This window comes from Podarcis gaigeae (genome assembly GCF_964106915.1).
Source record: "Podarcis gaigeae genome assembly, chromosome: 17".
In the NCBI taxonomy this organism is placed as follows: domain Eukaryota; kingdom Metazoa; phylum Chordata; class Lepidosauria; order Squamata; family Lacertidae; genus Podarcis; species Podarcis gaigeae.
Window position 1 is genome coordinate 22515908 of NC_139694.1, and position 20866 is coordinate 22536773.

A 20866-nucleotide genomic window follows, 5' to 3' on the forward strand; every position below is an offset into this window, starting at 1 on the left:
AATTTGTCTGGCAGGGCAAAAAGCCCAGAATTAAGTTTAAGATATTAACTGATGCGAAAGAAAGAGGGGGCTTTGCCCTGCCAGACTTAAGGTTGTACTACGAAGCCGCAGCTTTCTGCTGGCTAAAAGACTGGCTACTTCTAGAGGACACTGATGTGTTAGATTTAGAAGGTTTTAACAATGCATTTGGCTGGCATGCATACTTATGGTATGACAAAGTTAAGATCAATAAGGCCTTTAAGAACCATATTGTCAGGAAAGCAGTGTTTAATGTCTGGACAAAATACAAAGACCTATTGGAAAATAAAACTCCAAGATGGCTATCACCTCTGGAGGCTAAGGCCCGAAAAAGACCCAATATGGAGGCCAAATGGCCGAAATATTGGGAAATAATAGAGAAAGAGGGCAACAATTGGAAATTGCAGAGTTTGGAAAAAATGAAAGACAAAGTGCGAGACTGGTTACATTACGCTCAGATTCAAGAAATTTTTAAAAAGGATAAAAAGTTAGGATTCCAGGTGGAGAAATCGAAGTTGGAAACAGAATTGTTAGAACCTAAGACTAAAGTACTCTCAAGAATGTATAACTTGCTGTTGAAATGGAATACACAAGATGAAATGGTTAAGTCGGCCATGATAAAGTGGGCACAGGATATTGGGCATAATATTATGTTTGAGGATTGGGAAAGGTTGTGGACCACGGGGATGAACTTCACGGCATGTAATGCTCTGAAGGAAAATGTAATGAAAATGATATATAGGTGGTACATGACCCCAGTTAAACTAGCCAAAATATGCCATGTGCCAGACAACAAATGTTGGAAATGTAAGGAAAATGAAGGAACATTCTTTCACCTCTGGTGGACTTGTCCCAGGGTGAAGGTCTTCTGGGAAATGATATATAATGAGCTGAAAAAGGTATTTAAGTATACCTTCCTTAAGAAACCAGAGGCCTTCCTCCTGGGCATTGTCGGCCAGATGGTGCCAAAGAAGGACCGAACATTCTTTTTGTACGCAACAGCAGCAGCAAGGATACTTATCGCCAAGAAGTGGAAAACTCAAGATCTACCCACTCTGGAAGAATGGCAGATGCAGCTGATGGACTATATGCAACTGGCTGAGATGACTGGCAGAATTCGAGACCTGGGAGAAGAGAGGGTTGAAGAAGATTGGAGGAAATTTAAGACTTATTTACAAAAATATTGTGATTTGGTGGAAAGTTAAGTAGGATGTTTGATCATAAATAATTGGCCACCACAAAATCGGATCGAAATGGGATGTAAAGTGAGATTAAGAGAAATTAATTTACAGAGGATTATATTTAAATAAGTGGTTATAAAATTTGCAAATTAGATGATAAATTGCTGGGAAAAATTTATGATGATGAAAATGGCAGCGGGAGATGTGAGGAAGTCCAAAGAAGTCATGAAACTCTGTTGAGATAAAAGAAAGGTTGTTTATCTTTGTACTTTATTTTGTAAAAACCCCTAATAAAAATTTATTAAAAAAAAAAATAAAAATGGCAGGTGAGGTGGCGAATCTGGTGAAGTGTCTCATGATTAATATTCATTAAACAAACAAACAACATGAAACCCTCCTTCTCTTTCTTGTGCATATCAAAGAGGAGAGCAGGCTAGCAAACTCCTTGAACGTTCGACTCCCACCTACAATGTGAAGGGAGTCTAGGCGAGATTTTTCCCCCCCATGGTGACCCATCTGATTTTCCATTCATGCAAACTAGGCCTGAGATGGATACATAGAGTGGTTATGATTTTTCCAGCAGAAACATTGACCACAGAGGGTGGAATTCAACATTGCACTATTGCAGGTGTTCTGCTTGCTCAAGCATATCCTACTGTGCTCTTCTTTTTTGTGTGTGTGTGTGGGGGGACAAACAGTATGCTTTATAGTTAATATGCAGATGTGTATATATCCATCAAATACAGAACCTGTTTCATGCTGTCTGCAGGTTTGATGTGGTAGGTTATGGGTGTATGACATGCATTGGCAACAGTGGGCCTCTGCCAGAACCAGTTGTCGAAGCCATTACTCAGGTAAGCCAAGTCTCGTGCCCCATATCCTGCTGTTAGAGATGTCACATACAGACTTTCATTTTGGTTACAAATGGCTAAAAGGTAAAGGGACGGCTAAGTCCAGTCACGGACGACTCTGGGGTTGTGGCGCTCATCTCGCTTTACTAGCCGAGGGAGCCGGCGTACAGCTTCCGGGTCATGTGGCCAGCATGACTAAGCCACTTCTGGCGAACCAGAGCAGTGCATGAAACTCTGTTTACCTTCCTGCCGGAGCGGTACCTATTTATCTACGTGCACTTTGACGTGCTTTCGAACTGCTAGGTTGGCAGGAGCAGGGACTGAACAACGGGAGCTCACCCCGTCACAGGGATTCGAACCGCTAACCTTCTGATTGGCAAGCCCTAGGCTCTGTGATTTACACCACCACACCACCTGCTTGGCTACAAGCAAGCAAATTGTTGTTGTTATTTTTGTTGTCCGGTCTTTTCACCGAAATAAAAATTAATTGACACACGTCCAGGTTTTGTGTCTGTAGGATTTAGGTGCAAGTGAAATAGCAGTGGAACTTGTATTTTTTTTAAAAAAAATGCATTGCTGGTGGCTTGCAGCAAACAGAATAGAAGGTTTTTGCAGTGGACATTGTGTGTGTTCTCAGAAAGCGTCTGTTTTACTACATTTTACATTTATCCGACTTTTAGACCAATTAGTTTAGGAATTTTTCAATCTCACTCTGATGGAAGTTGAGTATTTGTGACCCCACTAACTTGGCTTCAGATCCAGAGCTCCTGAAAGCCCTTGTTGGGTATTTCCTAGAACTGTGTGCACAGCTCCGTGATATCCTCTCTCTCTCCCCATTCCCAGGTCTTCTAGATGTGAGAAAGTGGAAGCTGTAGCATTTGTAAATGTGTTATCCTGTACCCTTCTTCCCCTCTGCACAGGGAGACCTTGTAGCTGTGGGCGTCCTCTCTGGAAACAGAAACTTTGAGGGCCGTGTCCACCCCAATACTCGTGCCAACTACCTGGCCTCCCCACCATTGGTAATAGCATATGCCATTGCAGGAACCATAAGGATTGACTTTGAGAAGGAACCTCTAGGTAAGGCATCGCTTGGGGAATAATGAACCCTTTTAATTTTGTGTATCTACCAGCTTTGATCATGTGAAAGGCTGGGCTGGATGAATCCCTAGCCAGAATTAAGATTGTCGGAAGAAATATCAACAACCTCAGATATGCAGATGACACAACCTTGATGGCAGAAAGTGAGGAGGAATTAAAGAACCTTTTAATGAGGGTGAAAGAGGAGAGTGCAAAATAGGGTCTGAAGCTCAACATCAAAAAAATGAAGATCATGGCCACTGGTCCCATCACCTCCTGGCAAATAGAAGGGGAAGAAATGGAGGCAGTGAGAGATTTTACTTTCTTGGGCTCTGTGATCATTGCAGATGGTGACAACAGCCACCAAATTAAAAGACGCCTGCTTCTTGAGAGAAAAGCAATTACAAACCTAGACAGCATTTTAAAAAGCAGGGACCTTTGCCAACAAAGGTCCGTATAGTTAAAGCTATGGCTTTCCCAGTAGTGAAGTATGGAAGTAAGAAGGCTGATCGCCAAAAAATTGATGCTTTTGAATTCTGGTGCTGGAGGAGACTCTTGAGAGTCCCATGGACTGCAAGAAGATCAAACCTCTCCATTCTTAAGGAAATCAGCCCTCAGTGCTTACTGGCAGGACGGATCCTGAAGCTGAGACTCCAATACTTTGGCCACCTCATGAGAAGAGAAGACTCCCTGGAAAAGACCCTGATGCTGGGAAAGATGGAGGGCACAAGGAGAAGGGGACGACAGAGGACGAGATGGTTAGACAGTGTTCTCGAAGCTACCAGCATGAGTTTGACCAAACTGCAGGAGGCAGTGGAAGACAGGAGTGCCTGGCGTGCTCTGATCCATGGGGCCTCGAAGAGTTGGACAAGACTAAATGACTAAACAACAACAACCAGCTTTGATTAGTTGCTCAGTGGCTGCTGTTCTCCGGGTGCTATGCAAAGAAATAGCAAAAGTCGAAACCACAAAATCAATAAATACAATACAAAAACAGCACTCAGAACAATTACGTAAAGAAATGTAAAAACAGGCAGCAAAATAATATTATCAGAGAGCAAAACCCAGGTACCAAGTGCCGAGGAGACCCTTTCTTCATCACTACCTGTGGTTTCCCAGCTGGTGGGGCACCCAGAGAAAGGTCTCTGTTTATTATCTCAGGGCACAGGCAAGTACATAGAGGAAGAGATGATATGTCAAGTCCTCTGGCTCCAGTCTGTGAAGCACTTTTTATGTAATTTACTTTAAAGGTCAGGATCCATAAGAGTGCCTGTGTTTTAATGGGTCTTGTTTACCTTCCATATGCCAAATCCATATCAACCTTCCAAGAAATGTAGGTGTTTATTGAAGTGGCCGTGTGCTGTGTACACACAGCATTTTTGGAATGCTTTCTCCCTAGTTTATCGCCTGCGTACTTTACTTTCTTACAGGTGTAAACGCACAAGGGAAGAAGATCTTTTTAAGAGACATTTGGCCCATGAGGGATGAGATCCAAGCTGTTGAGCGCCAGTATGTCATTCCAGGGATGTTTAAAGAGGTTTACCAGAAAATAGAGGTAACATGTGGTGTTAATACATAGAGCATTTGCATTATTTACGGCTTTCGATCTCAGCAGATGTTCTAAATACGTTATAAATACATGCTTTGCATAAATGTTTTGTATAGATGTTTAATGTAATCCCAATTTTTAATTGTAGGAAGAGTGGTTCCTCGGGTTAATGTCTGCCCAGGACTACAATAAAGTATTGTTAACAAATATTAGGCTGGTGCAGAATGCAAGATTGGGTTCCAGCTTCAAATTCCTTTGACTTTCATTAATATTATAGTATTACAGGGTTTCCTTCTTCCTCCCTATCATTAGCAACCCCAGAATAAATGTTCCCAAATAGTTAAAATGGCAGAATTGTCTAAAAGTGTGTGATTTCTGCAAGCCGCAGGAATAAATTGTTCATGGTGAGGGATTTGGATTTTCCAGTTCCTTTTATTTTACTTTATTAGTAGGGAGTATCCCCAGCCCTAATTTACTTCAAGGTTGCCTCAAGGAACAAAAACGAAAAACATGGAGCAATATTGAGCTAATGTTTTCCTGCTGAGTAGGGCATTTTTTGCCCATCCTTGCAAACTGTTAACACCATCCTTGCCCTCTGGAAGCCCAACACAGCCAGATGGCGTTTTTTACTGCTAATTACTTGGGCGAGGGCATCTCTGGGGAGAAACGGCTGGGCTGATTCTGAATAGGAGAAAGGATTTTAGGCTTCTCCAGACAATCTGTTCATTGAGCATTCACTCTGATTTGCTTGCACAAAGCTTATGCAAAGAATAGACCTATGTCCAATCTTTATTAAGTATCTGTTCTGATTTGCTTACGGCACAGTTTTACAACAATGAACATTCATCCTGATTTGCTTGAGTGTTGTGCATGCATCTTCCCATTAATCATTTGTTCACCCCACACTTTTCAGTGGATTTCCCCATCACTTTCCTACCTGCAAAAAGGCTGGTAGTGTTTCGCCTTTCATAAAATGGATTTGTTGCACTGGGGCGACAGAGCGCTTTGCACTCCTTCAATTGTGCAAAGCTCAGTTTTCAGTATGCACTCCAGTCCCTCCAGAAAAAAATAGTGACAGTCTGTGAATCCAAGGAACTTAGTTTGTACTGTTGCAATTCACATGAAAAAAGAGGCAGTTGCTCCTCAGAAGCAGAGCTCATGGCAAAATGGCTTTGGTGATCCTAAGATTTTAGCTCTCTGCTATATTTGCTGAGGGTTATCAAGCAGATTTCCAGGCAACTGTGGTTCAGGTTTCCCAACCTGTATTAGATAGCCTCTTTATCCCACTTTTTACATACTGGAAGGTATATATTTAAAATGTTGCACCCTATAAAGGTTTGTTTTCTATTCTTTTTTCCCTCCTTTCTTGCAGACAGTAAACAAAGCTTGGAATGCATTAGATGTTCCAGCAGACAAGCTATATGCTTGGGACCCCAAATCCACATATATTAAATCACCTCCATTTTTTGAAAATCTGGTAAGTGTGTCTCACTTCCCCTTGTTTATTTGGGTAGATTTTACTGGCCAGATTGAGAAGGACCTTTCCCCCCTGTCGGCTAGTTTTAACAATGATAGAAGCCTTGCAGACTGTCTTTCTCCAAGAATGCTCTGAAATGCACCTTGAAATGCACTTTTAAGAACAAATCTCATGCCTCAAGAGAGCCCTATTCTGTAGTTATGCTCATGCTTAAGAACAGCACATGAGTCAGGCTGTGTTGAGTAGCCCCATTCTGAGGTCGCACATTTCATTTTACTTCTTCCCTGCCCTTCATAAGCTCACAGGGCAGGTTACAACAATATAAAAATGCAGTCTTTCCAGTGAGTGCTGCAACAAAATGTTGTTTTGTGGGGTCCTACTGCTCTAGATTCCAGATTCTGGGATGCAGTGTATTTCAGAACAGAAAATACTTGGTAGGCAGAACTTATGGACCGCAATAAGCATGCCTTTATGTATAGCAGAATTGTGTCCCTCCAAGAAACACTTAAGGACCCGGGTGACGCAGTGGGTTAAACCATAGAGCCTAGGACTTGCCAATCAGAAGGTTGGCAGTTCGAATCCCCACGACGGGGTGAGCTCCCATTGCTTGGTCCCTGCTCCTGCCCACCTAGCAGTTCAAAAGCACGTCAAAGTGCAAATAGATAAATAGGTACCACTCCGGCAGGAAGGTAAAACAGTGTTTCCGTGTGCTGCTCTGGTTCTCCAGAAGTGGCTTAGTCATGCTGGCCACATGACCCGGAAGCTCCCTCGGCCAGTAAAGCGAGATGAGCGCCACAACCCCAGAGTCGGTCACGACTGGACCTAACAGTCAGGGGTCCCTTTACCTTTACCTTACTGCTCTAGATTCCAGACACTATGTTCTGTTGTTAACCCCCAACAGTCAAGTCAGCATTTTCAACATGCTCAGTCCGCATTGAGCCACCCATAGCATTCTGCCCTCCGCACCCTAATTAAGAGATGTTTGTTTTTCTGCAAACCTTGTGGTTCCTGCTGATACCTTCCTGTTGTCTATGAACAATGCCATAAAGGCTACATAAGCAATGGCACTTGCACCCTAATCATCTGAAACAGAGGCAGTGCATCTGTCCACTTTCTGCACAAATAAAATTCTGAAAAATACCTTGAGCAGAAAAGTGAGTCGTCACACCTAGTTTGGTTTTCCAGATTTGATCAAGCCTATCAAGGGTTTTTTTTTTATAGTTTGGATGAATTTAGCAGTTGCAAATTTGTACAGCTGATGCTTAAAAAACACACCCATGTGTTTGTTTTTAAATAACTACTTTTGTGTGGTGTTCTCAGACTTTGGAGCTCCCGCCACTGAAATCCATAGTTGACGCCTACGTCCTGCTCAACCTTGGTGACTCTGTGACCACGGATCATATCTCTCCTGCTGGGAACATAGCAAGAAACAGCCCAGCTGCTCGTTATTTAACCAGCAGAGGGTGAGTCAAGCATAAAAGCTTTTCTCTCTGTGTGTCCTTAGATCAGATGTCCTTAAATCAACATCCATCTGCTCCAGCAAGAATGGCCAATGGGCAAGGATGATAGGAGTTGTATTTCAACACCAGGAGGTTCAAAGGCCTAGTGTTATTATTTTCCTAGCTTAGTTGGTAGAGCATGAGGCTCTTGATCGCAGGGTTGTGGGTTCAAGTCCCACTTTGGGCAAAAGATTCCTGCATTACAAGGGTTTGGATTAGATGACTTCCCCGTGGCCTTTACAACTTGACAGTTCGATGATTCCCCCCTCACTTCCCTCCCATTCCACTTAACTGACTTCTCTGTTCCATAATAACCTGCGACACTCCAGGTTTTTTTGGACTTCAGCTCCCATCCTCCCTTCACACTGGCCATCGGCTGATCCGGGTTCAAATCGGGGTTCAAAAATCCGGGGGGGGGGCACCCTGATCCACATCTGAAAGCAGCCCTCTTTAGGGAAGCTTTTAACGTTTAACATACTACTGTATTTTAATACTTTGTTGGAAGCCGCCCAGAGTGGCTGGGGAAACCCAGTCAGATGGGCGGGGTGTAAACAATTAATAATAATATTTTATTTTATTTTATTTTATTTTATTTTATTTTATTTTATTTTATTTTATTTTATTTTATTTTATTTTATTTTATTTTATTTTATTTTATTTTATTTTATTTTATTTTATTTTTTTATTTTATTTTATTTTATTTTATTTTATTTTATTTTATTTTATTTTATTTTGGCTTGAACTGTCTGCACAGGCTGCTGGGGGAGGTATTTTTGAAAGCCAGAAATAAAAAAACTGAGTCACCCTGGCCACAAGTTGCAGAAGTGAACGTTTCAGGTTCCTTTTAGTTAACTGTGCAGCCTTCCAGTTCATACATCTGAGGATTGCCTTCTTTTTGTCTTGCTAGCCTAACTCCCAGAGAGTTCAACTCGTACGGTTCACGCCGGGGCAACGATGCCGTCATGGCTAGGGGAACGTTTGCAAACATACGCCTGCTGAACAAATTTCTCAACAAGCAGGCCCCGCAAACTATCCACTTCCCGTCTGATGAAACGGTGAGTATTCTTGTCTGCATCCACCTCGGGGCTGTCTGAAACAGGATGACCCCCCATTTGAAACACAGGGGCAGCCAGTGCTATTTTTCTAGAAAAAGGGGTGCTGGAACTCACCGCAAACTTGTCTCGTTCTCTTAAAATGGCAAGGACTGCCACCTGAGAGGTGAAAAAAAGCGCTGGGCGTGGGCAAGCTTTTTATCTCTTGGATGCCACTTCCCCTGGGGAGTAATCTGTTGTGGGGAGGACAGGAGTAGGTGGAGCCAGATGCAAAATGTGTTCTGGATTAACCAGTGTGGATTAAAGGCCACTGTGCTTTAATTTTCACTTTAGCTGCATCACATTAATGTTCCCAATCCTGTACGGGCTAACTCAGAAATAATCCCCACTGGGTTTGATGGAGTTGCATTCAAATAAGTATACAGAGGTGTGTGTTTTCTTGGGGGGCGGGTACTACAGCTGATCAGTATAGCTAATGTTATGGAAATCAAGTGAGAGCGATTCCTTTCTGGCTTTAGTGTGTTGCTATTCTAAACACACAATCAAGAGGGTCAAGGCAGGGGAAGGAATGTATAGGAAATGATGCGATCGAAGAATGCAACAGCTTTGAAAGGGGGGGGGGCTTCATGGTTGCTCACCAGTGCTTTAAAGCTTTCTCACTTTTAGCCCTCCAAGTACAGGAATGGTAATTGAAGGGAGACTCGAATCACCATATTTTTCACTCCATAAGGCACACTGGACCATAAGGTGCACCTAGTTTTTAGAGGGGGAAATTAAGGGGGAAAAACCTGTCCGCTTCTCCCAGAGCTTCTCAGGGCTGCCGGGGGAAGCCCAGGTCCCCCCCCCCCAGCCCCAAAGAGCAAAGAAGCCAAGACAGCAAGTGGGATCCATCCCGCTGGTTGTCTTGACTTGTGCCATCACTGTGCGCAGCCTCTCCGGCCGGATGGATGGATCCCGCTCTCTGTCTTGGCTTCTTTAGCCGCGCGCAACCTCTCCAGCCGGAGAGGCTGCACGCGGCTATGGCAATTCCCCCACCTCCCACAAAAGCCCACAGGAGCCGCACATCCTTTAAGGAGCTCGCAGCTCCTGCGGGCTTTTCTACGAGGAGGGAGAAGGGACTGACTAGCCGCGTCAGTCCCTTCTCCCTCCTGGGGAAAAGCCCGCAAGAGCCGCACAGAGCTTGTGTGCGGCTCTTGGGGGCTTTTCCTGCCTGCCTCCCCCCTGCATTCGCTCCATAAGACACACACACATTTCCCCTTACTTTTTAGGAGGGGAAAAGTGTGTCTTATGGAGCAAAAAATACGGTATGCCTCTTCTTTGAAGGGAAAGCCTATGTGTTCAGGGTTCCACGCAGCCAACTAAGCATCTCAAATAACTTTTGCTTTCTTGGATTTTCGTGATGCGACTTAACCCTGCTGTTTGTTTTTAACTTAATTCTGCAGTGAACAGTGTTATTTTTTACCTCCAAATCATTGGGTGATTTTTGAGGCTCAGTTTGCTCTAGGCGTGAAAGTGTTGGGCAGTGTTTCATTGCTCTTCCCATGCACATCAATTGCCCTCTGTGCTTACAGCTCGACGTGTTTGATGCTTCCGAGAGGTATCAGCAAGCAGGCCTCCCACTTATCGTGCTGGCTGGCAAGGAGTATGGCTCCGGGAGCTCCCGAGACTGGGCTGCGAAAGGGCCTTTTCTGCTGGTGAGTGGTCTGCGTTTGGGATGGCGAAGGGGGGTATCCTGTGTTCAGCTGTCTGCTGCAAGCAATGCCCCACAGCTAAATATGACACCAAAGTTTGGCCATATCCGATCTTGGCATTTTGAAAAATGGCAGCCTTGAAACCTTCACATAACAGTACAGTCATACCTCAGGTTAAAGACGCTTCAGGTTGTGTTTTTTTGGGGTTGCGGACCCGCCGAAACCCGGAAGTACCGGAACGGGTTACTTCCAGGTTTTGGCGGTCACACATGCGCAGAAGCACTAAATCGCGCCTTCCACATGCGCAGAAGTGCTGAATCACAACCTACGCGTGCGCAGACTCTGCACTGTGGGTTGTGAAAGCTGCAGGTTGCGAATCTGCCTCCCGCACAGATCACGTTCGCAACACGAGCGTCCACTGTACCTCATTGCTATCCGTGGTTCTGAAATGCTTGCTGCCAAAGAGAAGATAAGGAACAAAAAGTTGTGTTTGAACTGCAGTATCCAAAGAGAGTTGCATTTCTCCACACAATTACTAACTTTTTGAACTCTGCAAATGCAAGGCTGGATTTAAATTTGATCTTAAATTCTCTCTCTGTGTGTGTGTGTGTGTGTGTGTGTGTGTTAAATGAATATATAACGGCAGTTAGTGGCATTTTGGAAACTGGTAATAAATGCCTGTTGAGAACTTTACCCAAGAGAACTTTGCAGTCAGCCACAATGAACAAACTGGAAATAAAAGATATATTTGCAAATGCTTTAGGTCAGTCATGCTTTAGGACACCCTGCCCCTGGGTGAAGTTCAACAACTTTGGTAAAACCTTCCCCCGCCCCAAAGGTCAATTCAGTGGGTAGATGACTGCCAGTTTTTTTATAGTGGGAGTAGATTGCAGTCTCTTGGGAGTTGGACATGCCTGCTTTAGGTTAACCAAGCAAGACAAAGATGAAAACCCTTATGCAAGTTTTGGGGTGGTGGTGGCACTGAGTGAGTCTCCTGCCAGCTAAGCACCTGCTGGGTGCAACCAATCTCTCTTCTTCCTTCAAACATGCAGCAGACTTCAAAATGGGGTGTTCCAAGGGCAGGGAGAGGACAGAGCTGAATCAGCCTGGGTTCTGTCTCGCCAGAGTAGTGCATGCTCTGGTTACCTCTCGCTTGGACTACTGCAATGCGCTCTATCTGGGGCTACCTTTGAAGGTGACCCAGAAACTACAACTAATCCAAAATGCGGCAGCTAAACTGGGGACTGGGAGTGGCCGCTGAGACCATATAAAACCAGTCCTGAAAGACCTACACTGGCTCCCAGTACGTTTCCGAGCACAATTCAAAGATGTTTAATAGGTTATTGTATTTTGGTGTTTTGTTGACCCAGCCAGATGGGCGGGGTATAAATAATAAATTATTATTATTATTATTATTATTATTATTATTATTATTATTATTATTATTATTATCTGATGGATTCAGGGCCAGTCCCCAACTAGTGTCTCAGCTATCAGAGGCCACCGTCAGACCCAGCGGCTACATCCGCCAGTCATCTAACACATAAGTGGTTGTTACCCATGTGCTTTCTCTCTCTCTCTCTGTGTTTTTCAGGGCATCAAAGCTGTCCTCGCAGAGAGCTACGAGCGGATCCACCGCAGTAATCTCGTGGGAATGGGAGTGATTCCTCTGCAGTATTTGCCTGGCGAAGATGCCGATAGTCTTGGGCTGACGGGGCGGGAACGCTACACAATCATCATTCCCGAGTCAATAGTGCCCAGAATGAACGTCCAGATCAAAGTAAGAGATTCCATGGGCGACGATGTGGTGTAGGCAATAAGCAACAAGCCCATTGATATCGTGTCGCCTTAAAGTATACCAAGTGGGGTCCCAAGTCCCACAAGTTTGATTGCCACTTCTGCATCACACATGAACAGTGCTGTGTTTATTTGATCAAGGGATGCGGGTGGCACTGTGGTCTAAACCACTGAGCCTCTTGGGCTTGCCGATCGGAAGGTTGGCGGTTCGAATCTGCAAGATGGGGTGAGCTCCCATTGCTCTGTCTCAGTTCCTGCCAACCTAACAGTTCAAAAACACACCAGTCCAAGTAGATAAATAGGTACCACTATGGTGAGATGGTAAACAGCGTTTCCATGTGCTCTGTTTTCCGTCATGGTGTCCCATTGCGCCAGAAGCGGTTTAGTCATGCTGGCCACATGACCCGGAAAGCTGCCTGCAGACAAAGGCTGGCTACCTCCACTTGAAAGTGAGATGAGCACTGCAACCCCATAGTCGCCTTTGACTGGACTTAACAGTCCAAGAGTCCTTTACCTTTAACCTTATTTGATCAGAAAAGTCACAGCTTCTTCATACCATGGAGGCTAGAGCGGAAAGATGGAATCGGAGCCTTAAAATTGTTACTATTTATTATGGGGAGGTGTAGTATGCGGGTGGCGCTGTGGGTTAAACCACAGAGCCTAGGACTTGCCAATCAGAAGGTTGGCGGCTTGAATCCCCGAATGGGGTGAGCTCCCATTGCTTGGTCCCTGCTCCTGCCAACCTAGCAGTTCGAAAGCTTGTCAAAGTGCAAGTAGATAAATAGGTACCACTGTGGTGGGAAGATAAACAGCATTTCTGTGCGCTGCTCTGGTTCGCCAGAAGTGGCTTAGTCATGCTGGCCACATGACCCGGAAGCTGTACACCGGCTCCCTCGGCCAGTAAAGCGAGATGAGGGCCACAACCCCAGAGTCGTCCATGACTGGAGCTAACGGTCAGGGGTCCCTTTACCTTTACCTAGTACGAATGGGTAGAATCATGGAATTGTAGAGTTGGAAGGGACCCCGGGGGGAATCTTTTTGTCTAACGTGGGACTCAAACCCATGACCTTGGAATTAAGAGTCTCATGCTCTACCGACTGAGCTAGATCACATGTGTTGGGCAGCTGCTTCATCGTTGGGCATCATGGTTGAGACTGGAGGGTCTGGGTTGGGGAGAGCTTTAATCAGCTGGAACATGGAAACAGGCTTAAGGAAAAAGGATTGCTTTGCCCTCAACCAAGACTTGCTCCCAGTCTGAACTAGGATTGCTACATCTCAACTGGGCTGCAAGAGGCAAGGCTTTGAAATTGTGGTGTGGCCCACGTACCTTTTTTTCTTTTGAGAGGCAGATATTGAGCACTGTTTGCTGATGCTTTATATGTCTCTCTCTCTCCTTTCAACAGCTGGACACAGGGAAAATCTTCCAAGCCACCATGAGGTTTGACACGGATGTGGAGCTCACCTATTTCCGTAATGGCGGCATCTTGAACTATATGATTCGCAAAATGGCCGCCTAGTCTCAAAATGCAACCGTGCCACTGTCCAGTTATCATGAAATCTGCCTTTTCGTGATGAGAAATTTACAGTAATTGTGGGGAAGCTACACAAATATTGTCTAAAACCTGTGTTGGTTGTGTTTCAAGGTGGTATTTTTACAAACATTAGAATGGGAGCCTAGATGCCTTGACCACCCGACCACCATTGACCTCATCCTGCCTCCAGTACCTTATTTTGTGTGGGTGAGTAGAAGAAGAAATTCTGATTAACACAGGGCTTACCCTTAGCTTCTTCAATATTTCACATAGTAACAGACAGTTGTTTTTTGTTCCATGTGCCTGAGAGATGAAATTATCAAGTATGATGGTCTCATATCTGTTGAAAGAGTTAATCATTTCCCTTGAAAATCTAATACTGCTAAAATTATTAAATGGCTTAGCTCTTATATCTGAGAGGGTGTGTGCTCTCTCCTTCTGTGATCATGTGTGAGGTGCAGGGAGAATGAAAGACCATTTATAATAAAATTTAATCTATTTAAAAAAAAACCTGTTTTCACCTCTCTCTTTTTTAAAAGCCTGTTTTTATATATTGTGGATTTTGGTTTCTGAGCTTAAGTTTACTAAGCAGTGTGTATAGGCCGGTTCAAAATATAAACAGAGTTTTTCAGTGGCATGATACTGAATGAGTAGTGTTTCCACACACACACAAAAAAAACCTTCCAATTTTGTGCCAATGAAAATTGGATTTATATCCATGTTGCAGCTGCAATAGTTATTAAATATCTATCTCACAACTTCCTCCAAAGGAATCTAATGCAGCAACCATGTTGATACTAAAGCAATGCTATTAAACCTTCCAAAAACATTCACCTCCTCTTAAAATTAGTAATTTCAGGGGTGCCAAGGACAGGACTTTCAACCATCAAATGCCTGGGTAGACCGGAATGTTTTTAAATTCCTCCTAAAACTTGCTGATGGTACTTCATTAGAAACGGCATTCCACAAACTGGGTGGGGAAACCACCCAAAAGGCCCTGGCAGCAGCACAAACAGGGCCTGTGCTAATCATGGGGCCCGAGGTGGTTGATACAGCGGAAGTTAATCTTTTAAGTACTTTGGTCCTAAGCTTGGTACCCTAGTACTGATATGTGGCAGCTAGACTGGTGAAAGACCTACATTGAAAGACCTACATTGGCTCCCAGTACGTTTCCGAGCACAATTCAAAGTGTTGGTGTTGACCTTTAAAGTCCTAAACAGCCTCAGTCCAGTATACCTGAAGGAGCGTCTCCACCCCCATCGTTCTGCCCGGACACTGAGGTCCAGCTCCGAGGGCCTTCTGGTGGTTCCCTCACTGTGAGAAGCCAAGTTCCAGGGAACCAGGCAGAGGGCCTTCTCGGTAGTGGCACCCACCCTGTGGAATGCCCTCCCATTAGATGTCAAAGAGATAAACAACTACCTGACATTTAGAAGACATCTGAAGGCAGCCCTGTTCAGGGAAGTTTTTAATGTGTGACATTTTGATGTATTTTTAATCTTTGTTGGAAGCTGCCCTGAGTGGCTGGGGAAACCCAGATGGGCGGGGTACAAATAATAAATAAATTATTATTATTATTATTATTATTATTATTATTATTATTATTATTCCTGAAATTGGACCCAATAGCTCACTGGCAACCAATGTAGTGATGTAAATCAGTGACACACAGTCGTAGAATCGTAGAATTGTAGAGTTGGGAGGGAACCCACGAGTCATCTAGTCTAACCCCCCGCAGTCTTCTTTGGCTGATGGGTTGGTAAGTGGAGCAGGCCCAATTCTGCACTAGCCACAGCCTCCAGACCATTTTTAAGGGCGGCCTCACTATGGCACAGACAGAAGGTCACCGGAGCATGGACAACTTCTTGATACGATGAGCAATGCATTCATGTTGGATGTTGATACAGTCAACATCAGCTGAGACACGTCAAAGGTGAATAAAAGTTGGAGACGTGGGAGCAATTAACAAAAGCTAAATTCCATTGCAAAATGCAACTCAAATCTGTATTCATTTCCTGACAGAAAATAGTTTTACTTCGGATTTGAGACTTCCTGTCATAACGTATATTTGTATTTGGTTGAAATAGAAGACCCTAAGGTACAGTGAATCATGTTTTGGTTAGGAGTAGCATTCTGAATGATCCATTAAGTCAAAATGGCCAAATGCTACCAGGGGCCAGCAAATGTTTTCAGCAGGAGGCCGGTCCACTGTCCCTCAGACCATGTGGGGGGCCGGACTATATTTTGAAAAGGAAAAAAAAAAAATTCCTATGCCCCACAAATAACCCAGAAATGCATTTTAAATAAAAGCACACATTCTACTCATGTAAAAACACCAGGCAGGCCCCACAAATTGTTGGTTTCTGCTTCCTTCACTGAGCAGCGAAGTGCTTGTCACAAGACAATGTTTACATTCCACAGTCAAGTGCTGTTGGGTTTTCTCACGGGAAAGGAGACTGGATGTGACGTACACTGGTTTCCTGTTTTTCACTGTTCTTTGCAGTTCAGTGTGTTTCTCTCCGTGCTTTAGAGGAGAGAGGATGCCTTTCTCTGCTCCGGCAGAAGGAAGATGTTTTTCTGTAAATTACCAGCTTTGAAGTGTAAATAAAGTTAATATAGAGCATGTTGGCACGTACTTTTCATCATTCCGCTGTGCACTGGACACTGCTTATCTCCAACTTTTGGTTCCGGGCCCAGAAAAACGCAGTGTTTTGAGAATGGACTCCAGAAGTCGGGCTCCTGGCAAAGGAACAAAGGAGCAAAGAATTGGAGTGCCGGCAAAGGATCGGAATGCAGAGGGCCGGATCGGACGATATCTCTGCGCGTCAAGATGATTTGATGAGGTATGTGCTACAGCTCCGGGCAGCCTGCCAGCTTCTAATTAATGGCTTTATGGCTGGACTTTTGAACTTTTATAGCCGGTTTTGCCGTGGCACAGGCAAAAGGCTAGAAGGATAAATTTTTCCTATGCTGGGGGAAATCGAAAGTAAAGCAGCTGCAGCAGTGTCGCAGCATGAATTTAAGACAGCAGAGAGAACTTTCACTTTTGAACTTGCCTTTGGAATGCGGTTTGAAGCAGCTGCAGATAAGCAAAGCAGTTAAGCAGAAAGGCACAGGTTCACAAAGCAGAGGCTGTTTTTGAATTTGCTTTTGGATTGAAGCAGCTGTAAACAGACACAGCTTGTATGAAGCAGCCTGATTTAAAGCAGCAGAGATGACGCAGAAGGCTAATGCCAAAGTCATGATGGCTAGCTGCAGAAGGCTGGATGAGGCAAGTGGGGAATTTGATGCCAATCAGCCAAATGCTCAGCTCAGAGTAGCCTGTGATACTGCCATGATTCAGAATGAAGCAGACCGCCAGGGTGATAGCTGCATGGGCAAGGGGGAGTCTTCACAGACGTCATCCCATAGTGCAGTGGAACCACCAGATGGCGCCAAAGCTTTGAAGGCAGTGAAATGCTACACGTGTGGACGTCTAGGCCATATGAAGAGGGAATGCAGATATCCCAGGGCCAAGACAGAGCAGCGCAGCGAAAGCTCATCGCGTGGAAAAGGCCGAGGCAAAGGCAAAGGTCCGGTGTCCAGGACAACGCAGCACAAGGCAATGGTCTCACGCTTCACTCCAAAGGTTGCAGAGGTCCAGAAGACGTCTAGATCTTTCTTCGTTGTTGATTCGGCTGCAACGCACCACATGTGCAACGATAAGCGACTGTTCGTGTCTTTTACACCGCAGGAAGGTGCGATTCACCAGGCGGATGACCACACAATTCCCAGTAAAGGCTACGGAACTGTTGTTCTTCACAGTTTGGACTTATCGATACAGGATGTGCTTTATGTGCCAGATGCTAAGCATAATCTGCTCAGCGTTGGACAGCTGAATGAGCGGAAAATTGACGTTTCCTTTAAGAACAAAAGGTGCATCATCACAAAGAAAAATGATTATGTATTGCATGCTGAATATGTTGATCGTTTGTATGTTTTGTATTTTGATGATGTTGTGCAGGATGACACTTGTTGCATTGCAGGTTCTAACAAAAGTTTGCATGCAGAATGTATTCACGATTTTCATCGAAAATTTGGTCATTTGCATTTTGAGGCAGTATCTAAAATGCCTGCCTTGGTTGAAGGTATGACTATTAAACCCTGCAGGTACCACATGAAGTGCAAGGCATGCGCAGCAAACAAGGTAAAAATGGCTGCGAAAGGTAAGGTGTCTAGTAGGCAAGCTACAGAACCATACCAGGTTGTTCATGCTGATTTGGTTGGACCACTAGCGCCCTCTTTGGGTGGAAACAGGTACTTCATGGTTCTCATTGATGCATTTTCCAGGTATATTTATGTGTACAATCTCAAGCAGAAATCAGAGGCTTTTCCAAGGTTCAAGGAATTCTGTGCTTGGTTGGAAAATGTGCATGGTAAGAAGATAAAGACTCTTTTCAGTGATCGCGGGGGAGAATTCACTTCTCAGCAGTTTGAAGCTTTTCTGACTGAGAAAGGAATTCAACACGATTTGTCTAGTCCTCGCTCGCCATGGCAGAATGGACTTGCGGAACGAGCAAATCAGACATTGCTTCAAGGGTTAAAAACCTTGCTGCATGATGCCAATCTTCCAGAGAGTTATTGGGCCGAAGCTCTCTCATGTTTCACTTACAGTTATAATCGCAGGTTATCTTCAGCGATTGGTTGTACCCCCTATGAGAAGATGTTTGGCAAGAAGCCATACATCAAACACATGAAAATTTTTGGTTCTGACATGTGGGTTCACTCACCACAAAACTCCAAGTTAGACAAGCGTGGATTGCATGGTATCTTTCTAGGTTATCAGAAAGGGTCTTACAGAATAATGATGACTGACTCTAAGGAAATTAAGCTCACAAGAAGTGTTGAGTACAATGCCAAGTGGGGGGAGAATGTGGGAATTTTCCAATGTTATCCTGATGACAGTGATGAGACTGAGGATAGTCAAAAGCAACCGCAACAACCCACACCCACTGATGAAGGTTCTGATTCTGAGTCTGAAACTGAATCGGGTGATTCAGAGGATTTCAAGAGTGCGAAAGCCTCTATGCGACCCTCTGAAAGCTCTGATCAAGAATTGGAGGAACCATTGTTCACAATAGGTCACTTTTCTCCTAAGAAGGAAGAGGAGAGTGTTGAAGACTTAAGGCTAATTCGCAGGTCACAGAGAGCCACAAAAGGCAGACCTCCAAAGAGATTTGCTGATGAGTTTGCTAAGATAGCAGTAACAGCTGTTAAAAGCTCCAAGAAGGTGTTTGAACCTTCAAGTTTCCAAGAAATCCAGGATTTGGATTCAAAGGAAGCTGAGCCATGGTTAAATGCCATGAAGGCTGAGCTTGATTCCTTGGAAAGGAACAAAACATGGGACCTTGTTCCAGTAGTTCCAGGAATGAAACTGCTTGGAAGCAAATGGGTCTTCAAAGCGAAGACAGATCAAAATGGCAAGATAGTCAGACACAAAGCCAGATTGGTAGCCAGAGGTTTTGCACAGGTACCAGGTGAAGACTATCACGAGACCTACTCACCCACCGTGAGGTATGAGAGCATTAGGCTTATGCTCAAGCTAGCTGCAGAAGAGAATCTACACATTAGTCACCATGATGTGAATACAGCTTTTCTGTACGGATCTCTAGATGAATCACTTTATATGCTTCCACCTGATGGCGTACAGGTAAAACAGGGATTTGTTTGTGCTCTGAAGAAGTCCCTTTATGGTCTCAAACAAAGTGCACGGTGTTGGCACACAAAACTCACTGAAGTATTGTTTTCTCTAGGTTTTAAGCAAGGGAAAGCTGATCCATGTGTATTTGTCAAAGAGGAGGGGCAAAAGAAACTGTATTGTTTGTTTTATGTTGATGATCTTTTATTCTTTTGGGAAGATGTCACAATGTACAATAACGCCCTAGCTCAACTGAAAGAGCACTTTGACATGAAAGATCTTGGTGAGGTAAACAACTACCTATCTCTGGAAATAGAGAGAGATCAAGATGGTAACATTCTAGTACACCAGTCACGTAAAATTGCTGATGTGTTAAGCAAACTAAACCTGATGGATGCTAACCCTGTAGACACACCGATGACAACAGGTTATCAGGTAGATGACACTGGAGAAGCATTTTCTGATACTACACTGTACAGAAGTGTGCTAGGCAAGCTAAACTTCATTGCCAGATGTTCAAGACCTGACATTGCTGTTAGCTGTAATTTGCTAAGCAGACAAGTCAACAATCCTATTGTTAAGGATTGGAAAGCTCTGAAACGCATAGCGCGGTATTTGAAAGGCACTATGCATTACAGACTGAGATTTAACAATCAAAAGTCTGGTGGTCTTGAGATATTTGCAGATGCAAGTTTTGGAAGTGACACTACAGACAGGAAAAGTACGTCTGGAGTTTGCTATAAGTACAATCAGGGTCTATTTGATTGGTCATGCAAGAAGCAAACAACAGTTAGCTTAAGTACTTGTGAAGCTGAACTGAATGCACTGTCTTATTCACTAAAGGATTGTGAATGGTTGTTACAATTGTGCAAAGACATGAAAATTCCTGTCAAATGTCCAATCCAGGTTTACCAGGACAACAAAGCATGTTTGGCTTTGCTGAATTCTGAAGGTTGTAAGCAAAGCACGAAGCACTTGCAATTAAAGTTGCAACATGCTAGGGAACGTATTCAAAAGGGACTCGTAACGGTGTCCTATATGCCAGGTAATGAAATTCCTGCTGATGTATTGTCCAAGATTGTATCAAGGGATCAACACTGTACCTATGTGCAGAAGTTGGGTTTGTGCTGATATTGTACGAACACGCTGCCCAGTGATGTTCACAGAAAGGGGGAGGATGTTGGTTTCTGCTTCCTTCACTGAGCAGCGAAGTGCTTGTCACAAGACAATGTTTACATTCCACAGTCAAGTGCTGTTGGGTTTTCTCACGGGAAAGGAGACTGGATGTGACGTACACTGGTTTCCTGTTTTTCACTGTTCTTTGCAGTTCAGTGTGTTTCTCTCCGTGCTTTAGAGGAGAGAGGATGCCTTTCTCTGCTCCGGCAGAAGGAAGATGTTTTTCTGTAAATTACCAGCTTTGAAGTGTAAATAAAGTTAATATAGAGCATGTTGGCACGTACTTTTCATC

At 44.1% G+C, this 20866-nt stretch overlaps 1 protein-coding gene across 2 annotated transcripts in view; it reads left to right on the plus strand.

Annotated features, from left to right (window-relative positions):
* ACO1 (aconitase 1) overlaps window positions 1-14234 on the plus strand; it is a 55167-nt gene extending 40933 nt beyond the window's left edge. The window contains exons 13-21 of one of the 2 annotated variants that reach the window (XR_014559339.1): window positions 1969-2053; window positions 2971-3127; window positions 4558-4682; window positions 6049-6153; window positions 7474-7616; window positions 8560-8707; window positions 10276-10398; window positions 11990-12899; window positions 12967-14234. Coding sequence is in view for 1 of the 2 variants with exons in the window: in XM_083718732.1 (XP_083574858.1) it covers window positions 1969-2053; window positions 2971-3127; window positions 4558-4682; window positions 6049-6153; window positions 7474-7616; window positions 8560-8707; window positions 10276-10398; window positions 11990-12175; window positions 13596-13709 (1186 nt within the window). In the remaining variant the exon portion in view is untranslated. The remainder of the gene's footprint in view (window positions 1-1968; window positions 2054-2970; window positions 3128-4557; window positions 4683-6048; window positions 6154-7473; window positions 7617-8559; window positions 8708-10275; window positions 10399-11989; window positions 12900-12966) is intronic. The other variant, XM_083718732.1, reaches the window with a different exon arrangement.
* Window positions 14235-20866: the final 6632 nt, after the last annotated feature.